At 47.2% G+C, this 17,101-nt stretch overlaps 7 protein-coding genes across 7 annotated transcripts; 2 read left to right on the top strand and 5 right to left on the bottom strand.

Moving 5' to 3' along the window:
• The first annotated feature begins 271 nt into the window (after positions 1-271).
• F4812DRAFT_446352 (uncharacterized protein) lies at positions 272-3,279 on the top strand. Its single transcript, XM_047935631.1, has 5 exons — positions 272-409; positions 473-1,078; positions 1,153-1,362; positions 1,421-3,025; positions 3,149-3,279. The coding sequence occupies exons 2-4, from the start codon at positions 749-751 to the stop codon at positions 2,972-2,974; spliced, it is 2,094 nt and encodes a 697-aa protein (XP_047785815.1). The 5' UTR covers positions 272-409; positions 473-748; the 3' UTR covers positions 2,975-3,025; positions 3,149-3,279.
• Positions 3,280-4,292: 1,013 nt separating this feature from the next.
• F4812DRAFT_241549 (peptidase) lies at positions 4,293-6,163 on the bottom strand. Its single transcript, XM_047930634.1, has 3 exons — positions 6,058-6,163; positions 5,833-5,983; positions 4,293-5,780 (listed from the first exon to the last, which is right to left on the bottom strand). Exon 3 carries the CDS (start codon positions 5,578-5,580, stop codon positions 4,501-4,503), a length of 1,080 nt encoding a protein of 359 aa, XP_047785814.1. The 5' UTR covers positions 5,581-5,780; positions 5,833-5,983; positions 6,058-6,163; the 3' UTR covers positions 4,293-4,500.
• An 884-nt stretch (positions 6,164-7,047) lies between these two features.
• Positions 7,048-7,818, top strand: F4812DRAFT_463596 (thioredoxin-like protein; the record flags this gene model as incomplete). The annotated part of the gene is made up of 2 exons (XM_047938238.1): positions 7,048-7,154; positions 7,287-7,818. The coding sequence occupies 2 exons, from the start codon at positions 7,048-7,050 to the stop codon at positions 7,816-7,818; spliced, it is 639 nt and encodes a 212-aa protein (XP_047785813.1).
• Positions 7,819-8,799: 981 nt separating this feature from the next.
• On the bottom strand, positions 8,800-9,685 carry F4812DRAFT_463595 (NAD(P)-binding protein; the record flags this gene model as incomplete). The annotated part of the gene is made up of 2 exons (XM_047938237.1): positions 8,800-9,456; positions 9,518-9,685. 2 exons carry the CDS (start codon positions 9,683-9,685, stop codon positions 8,800-8,802), a joined length of 825 nt encoding a protein of 274 aa, XP_047785812.1.
• Positions 9,686-10,361: 676 nt separating this feature from the next.
• F4812DRAFT_463594 (ankyrin repeat-containing domain protein) lies at positions 10,362-13,470 on the bottom strand (the record flags this gene model as incomplete). Its single annotated transcript, XM_047938236.1, has 6 exons — positions 10,362-10,685; positions 10,769-11,053; positions 11,115-11,374; positions 11,486-11,729; positions 11,798-12,140; positions 12,218-13,470. 6 exons carry the CDS (start codon positions 13,468-13,470, stop codon positions 10,362-10,364), a joined length of 2,709 nt encoding a protein of 902 aa, XP_047785811.1.
• A 1,513-nt stretch (positions 13,471-14,983) lies between these two features.
• F4812DRAFT_241254 (uncharacterized protein) lies at positions 14,984-15,435 on the bottom strand. Its single transcript, XM_047930630.1, has one exon. It carries the CDS (start codon positions 15,273-15,275, stop codon positions 15,045-15,047), a length of 231 nt encoding a protein of 76 aa, XP_047785810.1. The 5' UTR covers positions 15,276-15,435; the 3' UTR covers positions 14,984-15,044.
• Positions 15,436-15,879: 444 nt separating this feature from the next.
• F4812DRAFT_463593 (uncharacterized protein) lies at positions 15,880-16,656 on the bottom strand (the record flags this gene model as incomplete). Its single annotated transcript, XM_047938235.1, has 4 exons — positions 15,880-16,169; positions 16,247-16,364; positions 16,495-16,560; positions 16,621-16,656. 4 exons carry the CDS (start codon positions 16,654-16,656, stop codon positions 15,880-15,882), a joined length of 510 nt encoding a protein of 169 aa, XP_047785809.1.
• Between the last annotated feature and the right edge of the window lie 445 nt (positions 16,657-17,101).

The following is a 17,101-nucleotide window of genomic DNA, read 5'->3' as shown; positions in this document are numbered from 1 at the left end:
CGATATCTGAGTGGCAATTCGACCTAGAGCTCCTTTGGAAAAATTACCTTCCAAATAGTAACAACGAATTAGGTTTCTTCTAGACCAGATTTCGAAAACAATGGAGAAATTTATATCAACTTCATATTTACTAATTAGTATGACATTTCTTATTTATTTCACTGTTATCTGGTAGTGTCGTTTTCTTTCTGTGGCTTGAATCGATCGTCTAAGTGCGGCTGAGCGCTAAAGCCGAGGGGAGATGCCATGGAACCTGTTTTCATGCGACTTTGCGCCGACGAAAACATACCTAAGGTAAACATCGGCTTCCTTCTATCAACCAATCTCAAGGTTGTTTGAAATCTCATACTCTTTCAATCAAAACCGACGTTCTTGGAAATGACCTTCCTAAGAATAAAATTTCAATCAAGTATTAGCCCCGTACTATGTATATAGAGAACCGGCTCCGCGCTAAAAGGGGTTCGCCTTCCAGATCTTCACCACCACCAGACTTTGTTCTCCAGGCTCCAGAAAAGCCATCGACGTCATCGGCCTAGCTAATTGGTAGAATACAAATGTCACCCTTTTATATAAGACCCAAGAATCATGGATAATTCGAAAGCTAGGCGTGTATTAGAGTGGGATCTACTCTCAGTTCCAATTTTCAAGTTCCAAGTTCCAGCTCCACGTTCTATAAGTTGCGAGAACTCCCACCACCCGATGAATCTCATACCTGAGAATTAGGCAGTTGCTGTGCGCTGATTGCATAATGTCAACCGATGATGAGCGAAAGAGAGAAGGTCCTCTGGGCGAAAACATACCTGGTACCAAGCTCACGGATGTCCTTCCCATTCCTCCAACGATGCAGCCTGTCAGTGAACCCGAGAAGCACGAAAAGGCAAACGATATAGGCGAAGAACCTACTTTATCGCATGCCTTGGCGACGACCGATTACGAAGAGAAAGGTTTAGCCCAACAAAAGCATGAAGAGGAGGTAGTTGATTTAGGTTGGAATGAGAAGAAGCACGAGATCCCAGCGCCTTTAGTCGGAGGGTTGGACAACGAAGATTTATGGCTCCTCATTCGTAGGTTTGACAAGGTATGGCACAGTCGTTCGGATTAGTGTTCGCGATTACGGAAGTGCTGATAGAATTGGCTCATCTCATCAAATAGCAAATATACCATGTCAAGGAAATTCCTACTGTGGTACCTGGAGATCTGGATCTAAATATCGCCGACGACGAGGAATTCTCTCCCGATAAACTACGCTCCAATACCGAGCGTTTTTATATGACAGTTGTGGTAGGATTACTGGCGGCTGTCAAACATGTTGCACGCTTACGATCGTGGCGCGAGACTCAACGGACATCATGCTTTTGCGCGGTAAGCCACTAGACGATGGCTATGGGGGAGTTTCCACGTTTCTGACAGGAATACACAGGCTTATTTCATCGCATGGGCGCTCGATTTACTTGTTCCGCTTCTAACATTGATTTTGGTCTCCTTGATTGTCTACCCGCGGTCGAGAGGTGTTCTATTTCCACCAGCGCCCCTTGCTTTGGTAGACACCAAAACCGGTGGCGTGCAGAAACCTAAGGCGGGCGTTCTTGGTAGTACAGAAAGCCCGACTGGAGCACCACAGAACTTGAAGGGCGAAGCTGTTGAACAGGAAGCGAGCAACTTCTTCAACAGCTTTACTTCCGTCGTAGTTACGAGCGCTACGGGGAAACATCCACAAGCATCACCCTCGGCAGAGGAAGGCTCTCCTGATAATGCCGTACCCGATCCTACGGGAATAACGGTGGCGGCTGCTGAGGCTAAAGATGTCGCAGCCGGAAGTAAAGGTAGTCCGGAACATGATAAGACTAAGGTTCCCGTCGAGACGGCAATGTGGACAAAGATGAGGCCGATTATGCACGGCATCGCAGATGTATCGGACACTTGGGAGCGATTTGCAAATGCTCTTTCTCCTACATCGCCGTTCCCAAGAGATGTATACAGACTCAGGCTTGCTGCCTTGATAGTTCCTCTCTTCCTCATATCACTCTTCGTCACGTCGTACATGTTCATGAAAGGAATGACATTTGGAGCAGGCTTCGGCTTTTTCGGGGATCCGGTTATTGCTCGCGGATTGAAGTGGCTTAACCTCGCATTCCCCCGCTGGCAGAAGCTCCTAGAGCTTCGCAATACCGTTCTCAAAGGCGTGCCAACTAATGCGCAACTGGCACTTACACTACTTCGGATAGGCGAGGCGAATAAGGCACCCCTACCGCCTCCTCCACGTATCAGCGAGCCGCCTCCCGAGCGACCTACGGAGGTAACCGACGCAGAATTACGGGCGACGGGGGCCGAACCGCCACTAAATGCGACCGAAGAGGAACTTCGAAATGCTATGGAGCACGATCCGCAGATGGCGTACGAAACCGGTGGTTCGGATATAGACGCCGCGAAGGATTCATCTAAGAATAGCAAGCGTGGAAGTAGGATCATTGGATTCTTCAAGGGAACAACAAAAGGCGCAGTGAAGGCGGTCATAGGAACCGATCACGCTCGGGCTAAGACGGGATCTCACCACGCTAGGAACCGTCTGGGCGCTGTTCCACGGCCGAACGCCAGCCGCGTTTCCGGACCCATCGACTTCAAGGGTCGCTGCAACGGCAAGAAAGGACATGTATATATCACGACGAAATCTACGATCCCCGCCGTATCATTCAGCACAGACGAAACAATCGAGAAGATCGGCTCGGCGGATCGAGAAGATTTGCATCCTTTATGGACTGTGGCAATCAACGATATCGCTGAGATTAAGAAAGTTGGTGGATATGGATGGAAGGCTAAAATGGTTGTCGGCTGGTCTTTGGGTAGGGAGGTGGCCGACGGGCTTGAGATCACGGATCGGATGGGGAACGTGCGTCGCGTTATGGCGCTACCGATGAGGGACGAATTGTTTAACCGTCTCGTGGCGATCGGAATACATAAATGGGAGGCCTGGTGAGAGGCCCAGGGCCATCAACGTCCTGGTATTTCCACGTGTCTAACAGAGAAGGTTAGTACAAAAGCATGTCCGGGCGATTGATCCATCGCTATAGATTGAGACATGACCAAGACATCTTATTTATGTATCTCGCTGAGAATGTGTATGATAACGATGTACGATATTTTATTCTAGGTCTTGTAGTCTACTTTACAATCGAGATACCAGCCAGTGACTAGAACTCTGCTGATACGGAGGATGTTATAGTCCATAGCGCTGCTTAGATTTCGAATTGGTCGTTCAACCGCTCTATTCCGTATTAGAGTGTCCGCACACTATCAAGATTTTCACAAGATTTGCGGATATGAAATAACCATAAGAGGTACCACGAATCATATCCGGTCTATCGAACAAGATCTTCAGAGTTTTGCCGGTGATGCGGGCTAAATTGAAGTCATAATGGTCATGCAGGCAAAGTGAGGTCGCAACGTTGCTAATACAGAAAATTACAGAAACAAGAAAAAAGAGAGAGAGAGAAAAAAAAAAAAAAAAAAAAAAAAGAGCCCTGCCATGATAGCATGTTCTGCTGATGCAGGTTTATAAAAGGGCGTTCGTTTCCGTCTCTCATCAACATTGGTATGTCAAAACCAGAAAAGGAATCACCCGCGGATACACCAAAAGCAATCGATTCGGCTTGGCAATATACAAAGACAGGGCAGTCATTAGCCACCTAACATAATAGCCATTTCCATGCATATTCATCTCTTAATCATAACGTCCCTCCTTTCCATTGCAACATCACAGCAATCCGGATGTGTGGAAGGAACCAATTGCGAAGCCTGCGGTTGGTATTGTAACCAAGGCTGCAGCGCACCACTGGTGGGCAGCGAATGCAATCGATGCCTGTATTGTCGGCGCGAAAGTTCTTCGTGCGGCTTCATTGACATCGGCGACACTTGGACACATGATCCCCCGAGTAAGGAGTTGTGCGCTGCTTGCGATAGGGGATGCTGGTGCCACGGGGACTGGTATTGTATGGATAATGCTACGGGCCCTCCTCCACCCTCCCCTCCTACTACTACGCCGAAGGGAATCATAGCTGAAGCCACGAATTTACCCGGAGGGGCATAGAAGGGAAGGGAAGAAGGCCAAACTGTGTGTGCATAAGTGCTTCATTCACACGGAACGAAAGTCATGGAATCTGTGTCCGAGTCTATGGGGACTTGGCTAAGGAGTAGGATGGCTGATTGATGGAATAGAGTTCGATGACCACCTAACCTAAGGTACCTTAGGAACCTACCTACTAACCTAAGAGCTACCTACCTAACACATGAGTCTATACGTATAAGGCTCGACCCTTGATGTTGTTGCAAGCTCTTCGTTGTGCATGCTTTGGTGATTCATAATGGATCTAATGCCAACGAATCTGATGTCGCAATGGAGTCTTCAATGGGCAAGTCAAATGATTTAGAGGCTCTAGCAATATATGCACCGTTATGATATTTTTTACTATTATTTTGTCTTCTCTTTTAGACTTGAAAGCGGTATCATAGGACTCCGGACTCCTGGATAGCAAACTGATCCTTTTCAGAGTCCAACACAGCCAGTGCGTCGAATGGTAAGGTAACCATCGGCGACGTATGTCCAAAATCAACATTGAATAAGATAGGGAAGCTCTTCTTGGCCAGCGGGCCATCACACAAGAGGCCTTTTATAACACTGATGTATTCTTCTCTCTCCGCAGGAGAGTCGTACCCGAACGGTCGTCCTACCACTAAGCCGGCGACTTCTTCGAATACGCCCTGAGCAATAAGGTCTGCGATGCCAGCTCTCACGCGATAGATTGGATTGCCTTTTCCATACTCCTCCCCTGTAGCCGTCTCGATAAATACGATTCGGCCCCGCCAATCCGGAACAAGGGGTTGTATTCCGTGGAGACGTGCCATAACTGTCAAACAGCCACCGAAGAGCCGTCCCTGCGCCTTACCTGGCCGGAGCCATATCCAACCGGGAGTGGAAGCGAGCTCTGTTGGCTGTGTTGATTCCGGCTCGAGGTACCAAGCAGGGAGCTTGTGCGCATACGTCAGCGATCGGGGAATGTCACCGACAGGCTCGCGATCGGCGATGACATGGAAAAGATGCTTAACAGAAAATGCGAGCGGCGACGTTTCGTCGTCGACGGATTCGGCCGCGCCAAGTTCTGGTATAATTCCTGGTCCGTAGAAGGTGCGGAGTCCCGCGAACGCATATAAAAACCAGTGCAGACCAGTGATATCGGAATAGCCTACGACTATTTTAGGGTTGGCACGAATGGCACTGTGTAAATCCCGATCGGCGATCAGACTTGGTAGAAGCTCCGTGAAGGATGGCCCGCCGATGGTGCAGATAATAGCGGAGACTTCGGGATCTAAAAACGCGGCGCGCAGCTCGGATAAGCGGTTGGTAATGGACGATTGGATGCCGTTGTCCTTATTGTAGAATTCTCGAATCTTGTAACCTCGTCCTTCCAGGACGGCAGCCCCTCGAGACATGACGGCGGGGTATTTGTCATTGAGTCGAGCCGAGGGTGAGATGAAGGCGATTGTTGCACCCGGCTCCAAGGCTTTCGGAATTATAGTGGAAGGCATTTGTTACGATATCGATAGTTATTATTGTGTTATTATTGTGTAGGATGGTAACTACCCAGGCTAGGTAGAGGTAGGTATCTAATTCTAATGTCCATCATCGTAAAGACGATTAGATGGACTGGTAAATCATGTCAAATATATAAGCCAAAGCCTTGATGGTAAACCAATAAAGGGCGTAGGTCAAACCAACGATTATGCACCTTTCAGTTAGTTCATCGACTCAATCATGATAGCGAGGTAACGTCTACCTACCTAACGTAATATAAATTCGGGATATTGTGATTCCGAAGGTATTTAATATAAAAGAAGTTCCCTAGATGCATGAATGCGTGCCATTGATTGATGATGCGTGGGGGTGCGTTGAAAAGGAAGCGGCTCCGTTCAGCTGGGAACGACAAGCTACCTGTAACCTTAGGTAACCATGTCAAGTCCGGAATCGGAGATTTCTAGATATTCGGGAAAAAAAGTGTTACTGACTCATCATTTGTATACCTAGGTACGTGATAATTCAAGCCTCAGGATAGCCTGTGGCCTACAAGGTACTTTAGGTTTAAAATACGAATTGCAGTGAAGATGTGCTACCTAACCTGAGATGTCACCTTGAGTTAGGTAATTATTTAAACTAATTACCTCATAAGAGGGAGCTGGTTACTTGGATTTAGGTAACATGGTGGATATAACGCAATTGACCCACTCTGAAACGCTTGATGAGTTGAGCATTTTCTTTTCTTTTCTACAAGATGACTAACAACCAGTAAAAAGAAAATTTCCCCTTTTCCATGGAATTCAAGGCCAACCCACTTAGACCTTGGTACGTACGAAAAAAACCACGTACGACCACAAGTACTATTTTATCAGGTATCCTATCTTAGTAGGTAAATTCACTATCCGTATAAAGTTCATTCGCGCTTCGGATTAATCGATTTGCACTTTTTATAGAGTGTATCCATATCCATATCTTGAGGGAGGATAGCGTTGGTGTAAGTGGTGGGCCACGGAACGCGTCGACAAACCCGATGTGCGAGAATCACGCGATGGCGAGAAAGAGTCTAAGCTAGGGTTAGCGGAATAGTGATAAGGAAGACGGACCGTAGCCTGTGGAGATTTTGGTCTAAGCAAGGCATGCACAAACCCCGTAGTGACTTCTGTAGTAACCCGTAGGTGCCTTCGTTTGCTTCCAAGGCAAGTTCCAAGGTTGGCAGAGGTTCCATCCGTGTAAAGCGTAAAGTGTAAAGTGCGAACGCCGCTCGAGAGATAAGAAATAAAAAGTATCAACTATTTTCCCAACCCCTTCCCTAAAAAAAAGTCTGCTTCCTCCCTAAAAACTCTACCATAATTAAGTCCCTCTACCAACTTTTTTTTTTAAACCATCCGCATTAAATCATTCTATCCCATCTCATCCGACAAGGACAAGGAAAGATAAAATCCCATACGCGTAGTATTATCGTCAACTCATCATCGTCAACAATGTCTTCCGCTTTCGTTCAGCGTCCGGCTCCGGCCTTCACTGCCACCACCGTCTTCCCTGGCGGCGAGTTCAAGGACGTTTCCTTGTCGGATTACCTTGGTCAATGGTTTGTCTCTCTATCATCTTATCCCCCTCTCTCATCCCGATCCGCCTGTCTGCGTTCCCGTCCGTAGCCTGGTTTCGCCGACTCGTTACGTGTATGAGCTTATCGTTCGATACTAATCCTCCTCGTTGATAGGGTTGTCCTTCTCTTCTACCCTCTTGATTTCACATTCGTCTGCCCGACTGAGATTATTCAGTTCAACGACGCCCTTCCCCGTTTCCGTGAGATCAACACCACCGTCCTTGGTGTATCGACCGACTCCCACTTCTCCCACTTGGCCTGGACCGAGCGACCTCGCAAGCAGGGCGGCTTGGGCTCAGACCTCCAGCTTCCTCTGGTGGCCGACAAGTCCCACAAGATCTCCCGCAGCTACGGTGTCTTAATCGAGGAAGAAGGTGTCGCCCTACGTGGCCTCTTCATTATCGACCCCAAGGGTGTTCTCCGACAGATTACCATCAACGACCTTCCCGTCGGACGAAACGTCGAAGAGACTATCCGACTTGTCCAGGCGTTCCAGTTCACCGACGAGCACGGCGAGGTCTGCCCGGCAGGCTGGCAAAATGGTAGCAAGGGAATGAAGGCTGACCCCAAGGGCAGCCTTGAGTACTTTTCTACTCAGGGTGCTAACGGAACTGGTGAGTCCAAGAAGCGTCTCAGAGTGGATTAGATCAGGAGGGTTGCTTTTTGCTTTGCGGAGAAGTTGGAGAAAAAAAGAACAAACAACTGACTTATTTAATTGGTTTAGTATAAATGGCCATGTATATTAGGGTTTTATGCATCATGCTCTGCCGATGCTTTAATGCTGGAGGAGTAATTAGACCGTGCAATCTATTCTTATAGAGAGAGCGTACGTTCTTCTATGAAGCACATAATAATAGCTAAGTTTTATTATTACATTTCGGTATTAAGTCTAGGTTCCTGCGTGTTGCATATCTTACATCTTGTCCGTGTTTTTTTGGTGGTACTATGGAGGTACTATGGAAGTACTAAGGTATGATGCGCCCGACATTCTCCAATTTGATATCTCCAATTTGGAATTGGAGAATGAGGAGCGTGAGCTCCATCAGGCCTCTTACGTCTTATGTGTGAGTATATACATATTTCAAGAATTATTCATTTTACCGAGTCTAATTTAGGTACATTTGATCATGTTCATACCTGCAACAACCCCCTCTCTCTTCGTTTCCCTTTTAATATACCCTTTCATAGGTAGGTATTTTCAAAGTCATGTTACGAGGCGGGGTACCTGTTGGCTTCCCCGCCTCCAGGACGGGCGCATGTGTAAACTTACCTAGGTACCTAAACATTAGGTACCCGGTATGATTGCGAATGCAAGTGGTAATTCAAATTCATAAGAGATTAATTACAAGCGAATGATCATAGGACGAGATCTAACAGCAGCTATGATGGGATGAAGGTGTGACGGGCTTTACCTTATGTACCTGTTATTAATAGCTAGCTGACGGAGACTGATTCAATAAGCATGTTAAGATAAAAAAAAAAAAAAAAAAAGATTTATCTAAAGAGTTAAATTACGACAGTAGAACTTCGTCGTCTGGTTTCTATAGCCTTTCGATCTGATGAGCTGGTGGACCGACCTTGTTACTTGATCCCTCATTCGCCTTAATTCGTCGCCGAGCTATTGACTTTACGAAGTGACGCCCATCTGCTCGAGCACCTTTTCAAAGCTACCTCTCCAAGTCTCCTCGACTACCTTTCCAAGTCCCACTCCGATCTCTCTCTTGAAACTGCCATCTTGGTCAAGCTGCTCTAAGGTCTCGAACACTTTGTCCATATACTCTTTCAGGGGCATAGCAGGAAAAGCCTTTTCTGGGCCGCCTTGCAGGTTGGTTACGTGGTCGCGATGTGCATCATCGAGCCCCGTGTCAACATATGGCGGGATGATTTCCACTATGTTCAGATTCTTCGCCTCTTTGGGGCCGAAACTTAGCTCCTGCCGTAAGACCTTGGCCAGCGTATGGACGCCAGCTTTGCTCGGGCAATACGTCGGGTAGAACGGGAGCGGCACGTACGCCAAAGAGGACGTCGTGACGAACAAGTTGGTCTTGTCTCCCGCCTTGGCCAATTCTAAGAGGTGCGGAATGAACAAGCGAACGAGAAGAGACGGGCCCGTCAAATTCGTATTGATCTCGTTGATAATTACTTCGGGGTCGGAAGTTGACGGGTCGAGCATGCTGTAGCTTCTCTGGACCCCGGCGTTAATCATGACGGTGTCTAGACGGGGGTAGTCCTTCAAAATGCTATCTACGTTGGGCGCGAGGCAGGTCAAATCTGCGATATCGAACTTATAGGGTTAGCCGGAATTGGAGTATGCTACCTGGGTTCGGAAGGCTTTGGTTTCTTACCTGGCGCGTATCGAGATCTTGCAGTTCTTGAGCCAACGCATCTAGCCTGTCTTTCCTACGGCCTGTAGCGATCACCTTTTTACCCAGACTGTGGAAGCGACGGACCAAGGCCTCGCCAATGCCGGAAGTGGCCCCTATGATGAGGATAGTATTGATTCTTGAAGTCATCTTGTAAAGGAGGTTGCTGAATCTGTTTTGGTTTCTAAATAGTACGTTGATTCTGGGATGCTGGAGGAAAACAAAAACCAGAACCTCGCAACTTTGCCTCTTATAGTCGGCAACGGCCCGTCGGCAGTTAAGAGTGACGATATCATAGTGGTCAGCACTCTATTTTCCATCAGGAAAATCGCGATTAAAAACACCGCATTCATCATAGATAAATATGCTGGCGCCGGAATTTAGCCTGGCTTTTATAATAAGCCCGATGGGACTGTCCTAACTCCGGTTTATCAACTACTATGTATGCTGTGCGACATTCGTACAGCTCAACTTTTGGGATCGAGATGACTGGGACGCGCCGGTGTCCGGTGTGAACCCAGCGGAGAAGATGACTCTACTTCGGAGACGCGATCATTTCTGGCGACGAAGTAAGCGACTTGGGAGTTAATATTACTATAATTAAATTGCCTTCACTGTTTAGCTAGGTAACTACCTAGACACAATAATTGAGGTATTGTTACAGATGGGAATGCTCAATCCCAACTCAAACAGATGCCACCTAGGCCGGCCTGTATGCACTTCATGAAATATCCTAACCCCTCGCCAAAATTGAGCCCAAGTGAAGAAGCAACAAATGGAAGTGAGGTAAAGAGTGTGGAATACCCAGTATGTGATACTATGTTGCCTACGAGACGGAGATTCCACTCGTTAGTATCTGGCGGCCTTCTTCCCAACCCCGGTGGGCTGCGATCTCAGCCACCGTCATTCCGGAGTCGTCTCTGACATCAAGGTCGACGCCGGCCTTATCAATAAGAAGCCTAAGGATGTTCGCATCGCCATTCTCGATGGCTTGGATGTAGGCGTTGTGGCCGCGGTAGATCTTATTCGGGTCTGCCCCATGCTTCAGGAGCAATTCAATGATCTCGGTGTCAGCTCCGCGAGCCCGCCGTAGAGCCTTCACTATAGGGAGATGCTCGCCGGGCGCATTTACGTCAGCTCCAGCTTCCTCCTAGACAGATACGATAATTAGTCATATCAGTAAATCCATAAATACATTTGAAGGTATGAGATGAGGAAAGAGAATCGGCTTACAAGCAAGAAATGCACTATTTCCTTACGATCTTCGCGGATAGCCGTCGTTAGAGGAGAGAAAACACCTCCATTGCGGTCCTCTACGCTTACACCTGCCTTGAGGAGCAACTTGACGCTCTCTAGCTGGTTTGCCACGACAGCCATTTCCATTACACCTTTGAAGGCACGCGGTTCAGCCAATGCCGGTAGTAGGCGCTTCAGGATCGCGGGCTGGTGTACTGCCATGCATACGGGCCAATCTTCTCCTCTGACGTTGGGGTCGGCACCACGGGATAGGAGAAGATCCTGTTAGGCGTCGTCAGCAACTGTCAAGTGCTTGGGTTGATACCTAGGTAGGTGTGCTCACCACCAAGTCAGGACGGTTCTCGCGGATCGCCGTAGTCAGAGGCGTAGCACCGGTCTTGGGCGCCTTGTCGTTAGGCGATACCTTCCCTGTGTCTAAAAGCCAGTATAACGCCTCTACATTTTTGAACTGGACAGCAGTCTCGAGAATTCCCTTTGGCGTGTTCAGGTCAGCGCCTGCGGCTACGAGCGGCGCCAGATACTCCGTCCTGTAATGCGTTACGCACTTGAACGCGGGATATTCTGCGCTCGGCACATTCGGATCTACATAGTTGTTGAGTACGAAGTTAGAGAATTCCTAATGCGGTAGATACTTTTGCAGAGGACCATGAAGAAAGTTGTGGCCGACGTGAAAATCATGCAGGAAAAGCTCACCTGCGCCATTCGCGAGAAGAAGATCCAATATATCGCTTCTATTGTCACGGATAGATGAGCAGAGTGGCGTATAGATGCCGTCCTTCTTGGAATTTGGGTCGACTCCGGCCTTTAGCAGTACACGAACCGCTTCTATGTTGTTAATAGATGTCGCCAATTCCATAACCCCGGGGGCTTTCTTAGGGTCAGCGCCCCGTGCGAGGAGTAGTTCGAGAATGCGAGGTAGCCCTGCCGCAGGCCAAAGCTTCGAAAAGTTAGCATTCCATACGAAGTATAATAGGGAGGCGAGATAGGATAGAGAGCTTTATATACCATATGCTTCGGCCCAGGAAGGTTGGGATTGGCGCCGCGGTCTAGAAGGCTTGTTACAATTTCAATGCGATTCGTCTGAATGGCTTCGAAAAGGGGGCTATGACCTTCTCTGTTCTTCGCGTTCGCATCGGAACCGTAGTCAAGCAGCATATCAATAACCCTTTTCGTTCCCTTTCTTATTATGGCTGTCAATAACGCGGTATTTCCGTTTGTCATGATATGGTTAACATCGCCTCCGTAGGTGAGGAGAAAACGAACGAGCTCAGGTTTGTCTTCGGCGACGGATATGGCAAAGGGCGTCTCTGACTGCGGGCCAGCCGCAAGGTTAGGATCTGCTCCGTATCTGGAGTCGAATAATACCCGTTAGTGAATTGCATTTCTCAGATTGTGTAGGTGCCCTGTCCTCCTTTTTTCACTTACTTGAGTAGCATTGTGACGGCATCCCGAAAAGATTCTTCAACTGCTAAAATCAAAGGGGTTACATTGCGGTTATCTGGAGTATTGGGGTCGGCTCCGAAGAGTAGGAGAATGCGGACGATTTCTACGTCGTGACGCATAATTGCCCGGTTGAGGAGATGAGCCTCCGGGCTGCTCTCGGGAGAAACGCCTCGGTCCAGTAGCTGTTCGACTACCTGATGGTTTCCCGAATCCACAGCGGTAAGCAGAGCTTCCCTTAACGCTGGCGTATTTGCTCCGGCCGTATTCCGCGGGCCCCATCGAGGCATTATATGGGGTTCGGCCTTCAATCGAACGACTTCATACGGCTCGAACGAGTCCAACTCTTCGATAAGCGTATCCACCTCGGTGTGACCCCCCGAGTTCACCGTACTATGCGCAATTGATCGGTCCATAGTTTCAACTGTATAAACTACACGTTCTCGGGCACCACGAGAGGACGCCCCGCTGCGTACGGTACAATTTGATATCGAAGGTTCACGGTGTATTTCGGGGAGGAGATGCGGTCCTGGACTGTGTACCTCGCGCCCCCTTAGAGATGAATGATATGAATGATCCGTAACCGAACCTTTGCTGTTGGAATATGGTATGGGCGGCATAGGCCAGATAGGTGAAACTTCGTACACTTGGTTACTAGCCACCGTGGTGTTGCTGTGAGACTTCACTCCGGTAATGTTTGTCGTAGTCTTATTTCTGGACATGCGGTCTAGAGCAGCGGCAAGGCCCGTGTAGCCAATTCCGACGGACTCATCTACCTTGGCATCGCCAAGGGACCATTGAAATACGAGAGCGCTCATTCTTAGAGCCTCCCGGGTCTTAAGCAGATTGTTTCTCAGCTTTTCGACGTCGTTATCCGCGAACATCTTGCGCCATCCTTTTTGGATCTTCCCCATTGTGCCCTTCTTCTCATAGTCTAGGAGCCGACCTAGCACATGATCGAGTGTTTGAAAATCGGTATGAGCGGCTTTGAATTTCTTTTCAAGTTCCGCAATCATGTCATGCGGGAACGTCTGATTAGTTCTAGAAAATTCAGTCAATCCAGCTTCGAGCGACCACATTATTCGGCACGTCTCTAGGAAATCATGCGCTAGCTCGTAGAACTGATGACTTTGCTTCTCTACGGTTCCCACATACTCGAGCATGTGGATGGATATCTTGTTCCCGAGGACTGTAGTCTTATGGCATACGCCAACTACCGATTCGATAGAGAGGCCCATGACCGCGAGAAATCGACCTAGCCTGGTAAGCGTACCTAAGGTGATATGTCTGTTAACGATGAGGGTTGGACTTGGTATACGCCTGCAGTTTTGCTTCAAATAAGTGGTAGGTATGTTGGCAAGAAGGAAAGATCTGAAATTAGATTCAAAGGTTCTTGTTGGGTGATCACCAACCCAAGAGGCCTTTATCTGAAAAGCTACATAGTATTAGCAACCCCCATCTCAGCTCTGTGGGCCCATTAGACTTCATCGGAAATATGGAAAAGCATGAATCCTGTCTACGATGTTTCCACGTGGTATGTGGTTACTAATCTTGCTCTTGCGCCAGTTAATATCATCGACTAATACTATGTAGGCCGTCGATACAGGTTTAGCTACGCTTTACTATGTATGTGTCAAGGATCAGCCCTGTAGAGCTCTCCTTATAAATCTAATCTGACAAGCAGATCGAGATGATTCTGATAGTTTTGTGCTTGAAGTAGTGTGGAGTCTAGATGCAGGTACGAACGGACGTTCTAGTATCGCCCCCAGACTCGCAACACTCCACATCGTGTGCATGTGAAAATAATTTAGTATAAGGTTGAATACCTTACGTACCTCCTACTCATACTATATTTTATTATCATTCTTATGCCATAGCAGTAACGCCTCATATAGCGAATATCTAACTTACCTAGGTACTTCATAAGGTAGGTAAATAAGTTGCAATTAATGATACACTTAACTATGTTGACTCTATCAAGATGTAGGTACCTAGGTAGTTTCTGAGCCCCATTTACGTTGAAACCAAGCCATATGCAAAGTCAACTATAGAATATCTCTCAAGATTCAAGATTTAATGTAATAGTGAGGTTTGGTAATATAAGGGTAAAGAGTCTTATCTGTATGTAGATGTAGATCGAATCCAAGTAAAGGAAACCCTGTTTCAATGCTCTCAAGGTTTTATCACACTAAAATCTGCATCGGCTTCGAATCCGGCCCCAAACAACGAGGTGCTGGTCCCTTGGTGATTTAATAGTTACGGAAGTTTTGCCCAGGCTGGCGTAGCCTATCCATTTCCCTATAGTCTAAAGTCAAAGCGTCATTATATAATATCGTCGCAAGGACTCTTCAGCTAGCTACACTCGATTAGCTAGATTGAATTCAGAGTAGCATCGGACACCTTAGCTTCTAACAGGGATTTGCATTCTTCCTTCCTCATTTATATAGTACACTAGGGCTGCACCGAGACGGCGAGACCTAGGTGGTTTGAACTTACGCAAAGCACGCGCTTAAGAGTTTCACTTTGGGTCTCGACTATGCGGCCGCTTTTGCATAATATCACACCGCGTTGAGGAAAGATTGAATATATCTAAGCGCCGTAGAAATATTAGAGAATTTATTGCTTTCTATTACCTTCGGGACTTGAGGTTTGCGCTATTCTTGATTCAAAAGTTTTGCTCGCCTTCGTGATTGTACCTAGTACGATAGCGTCTAAAAGCGTCAAAATTTGGTCATTCTCCCCAGTGTCTTATACTTTTGTCTAGATACGTAAGGTACCAAGGTAGGTAACCTATAAAGACTGGCGCATGCCATTATTCGAAAGGGGAAGTCGCCCCAGGAAGACTCGGGAATGTTTCTTCGAAGCGGAACATGAATTGGAGTAGGGTATCTTCCCTTCCCCCGCGAGCCAGCGCAAAGTGTCCGAATGGTTGCCCAACTTCATTCAATCTGCCCAAAGTCACAGTCCCAATCGACCATCCAGCCCAGGCTGCGTAAGAGACCAATGTTGAATTGGATGGAGCTAGGATGATATCAAGACCCATTACCTTGCATCTTCTAAGGCGGTGTGCTGAAGCATAATGCAAAGTTCACGACGTCGATCCCCCGTCATGTCGTTATCACAGGGCTTAATTATTCCAGTTTGGGTTTTATAGGCTACATAAACAAAATGTTCAAATCGCACTCTTGGCTTATAACATAATAAGGAGTGGTAGGTAACATGGCAATGTTCCTCGTTCGACTTGATAACATCGGCTAGTGATTCCATGCCCGAGTTGTGTTCGAAGTTGGCTAGAAATTCCTTCAATTCCCAGGGAACTCATAATCTGGTGCTTATCAGTAAAATTGACTTGTCTTGAGAGTGTATGAAGAAGTGTTTCCGTATAAGCAACCATGCTAGGTTTTCAGCGCCAACGCATAGTGTTACCGTCACCAATATTATTCAGAGGGTATGTTATTTTGGTTCCTTTGCCTTTAAGAATGAGAGGAACGTTTTCATATGTAGATTTCTGTGCTCGAATTAGTAAGAGGTTTTTTTTTTTTTTTTTTTTTTTTTTGCTTAATCTAGGGTCTGCACGCAATGAGAAAAGGGGGTCGCAGGCGTGAGATGTACCATTTCTTCTCGGCGCCACTTCTCTGCGGCATGTGCTACACCCCAATAATTGGGACTATGTCGACACCAAGTCCTTCCCAGGATCCTAACGTTCGTGAGGCCATGCCATATGGTGTCGTTTCGGACGAAGCCTCTTTCTTTATAATGATCTTAGCGAGCAGAGCGAGATCGGTAGGCGTTCTAGCTAGAACACCAATAGTATCGAACGACTCGCTCAGTTCAAATACTCCTTCAATTGAAACTGAGCCTAGGGTAAGTTCCATTCCGTATAAGTCGCAGCAAGATGCAGGATAGACGGTTGGGCCAGCTGTCTCTGCTTCGATCGCTAAAGGGCAAAATCCAGTAGCAATGGTGCCCGCCGGACCAGAGGACGAACCCCCAGAAGTTTGTAGGCTGATTTACCAGAATTGTCCTTCGAGTTTATATGGATACTCACGGGCTGTTTCTCATCTTCTAGATTTGGCAATCTATGTGTGGAAAGTGTCTGGCCCATATACGCGCTCCAGCTGAGAGGAGTATCCTTCAATCTGAATAGTTAGTAGATGTTAGCTGAAGTTGTTCTCTGTGAAGCCTAGGGGAAGATGACAAACTTGAGACCAAGAAGCTCCCGTGACATATTAGAATATACCAGGTAAAAGGACTTGGCTTACGAATGCGCCCTGGATATTTGCCGTTAACTTGCCCTTTCCGAGGATGATCATGCCGCCATCGATAAGCTATAGGGACGGTGAGTTATTTGATCTAACCCTATTTTCTTAACCTATATCAAGCTATACCTGATTTACGAGCTGGGCGTTACCCTTTGCGCGCATTCTAGCGAAGCAAAGCGATCCTACAGTGTCGGTATTCCTAATTCGAGGCCAGTAACAATGCAATCTTATGCCACGCACGTATTAGAGTTATTAGGGCAGACTTCTTTCGAGACGTCTTGCTTATATACCTTGACAATAATGGATATTCCGTGTATAATGTTTCTTATCTTGTCATCCTTCCTCGCCGCGTCGAGACGGTTTGCCCTTTCTCAAACTAAACTGCGATCTAGAATAATAGATATAACCGCATTAAGACGCATTCCATTGAGTTGTGTCTCTCTCGATCTGATTCATGAACCCCTTAACAAGACGAACACTGGTGACTTCGCTAGCTTCTAGCTGCTGTGTAGTGTGGTAGCAGAAGCTGTTAATAGCCTGTGATGGTGTTGAGTTCTATGCGTGCTTACTCTAAAACTTGCCGTTTCTCTGTCGTGGCGTAAAGTTG

Source organism: Daldinia caldariorum (genome assembly GCF_022478825.1).
Source record: "Daldinia caldariorum strain CBS 122874 unplaced genomic scaffold F4812scaffold_26, whole genome shotgun sequence".
Taxonomy (NCBI): domain Eukaryota; kingdom Fungi; phylum Ascomycota; class Sordariomycetes; order Xylariales; family Hypoxylaceae; genus Daldinia; species Daldinia caldariorum.
The sequence above is the reverse complement of the archived record's forward strand: the minus strand, read 5'-3'. Positions and strand labels throughout refer to the sequence as shown.

Bases quoted from the DNA above. Each gene is read 5' to 3' on its own strand.
- F4812DRAFT_241254 (XM_047930630.1), bottom strand. From the start codon at position 15,275: ATGGGTCTTGATATCATCCTAGCTCCATCCAATTCAACATTGGTCTCT.
- F4812DRAFT_446352 (XM_047935631.1), top strand. From the start codon at position 749: ATGTCAACCGATGATGAGCGAAAGAGAGAAGGTCCTCTGGGCGAAAAC. The intron at 1,079-1,152 runs GTATGGCACAGT...CTCATCAAATAG, and splicing joins TCATTCGTAGGTTTGACAAG to CAAATATACCATGTCAAGGA. The intron at 1,363-1,420 runs GTAAGCCACTAG...AGGAATACACAG, and splicing joins GGACATCATGCTTTTGCGCG to GCTTATTTCATCGCATGGGC.
- F4812DRAFT_241549 (XM_047930634.1), bottom strand. From the start codon at position 5,580: ATGCCTTCCACTATAATTCCGAAAGCCTTGGAGCCGGGTGCAACAATC.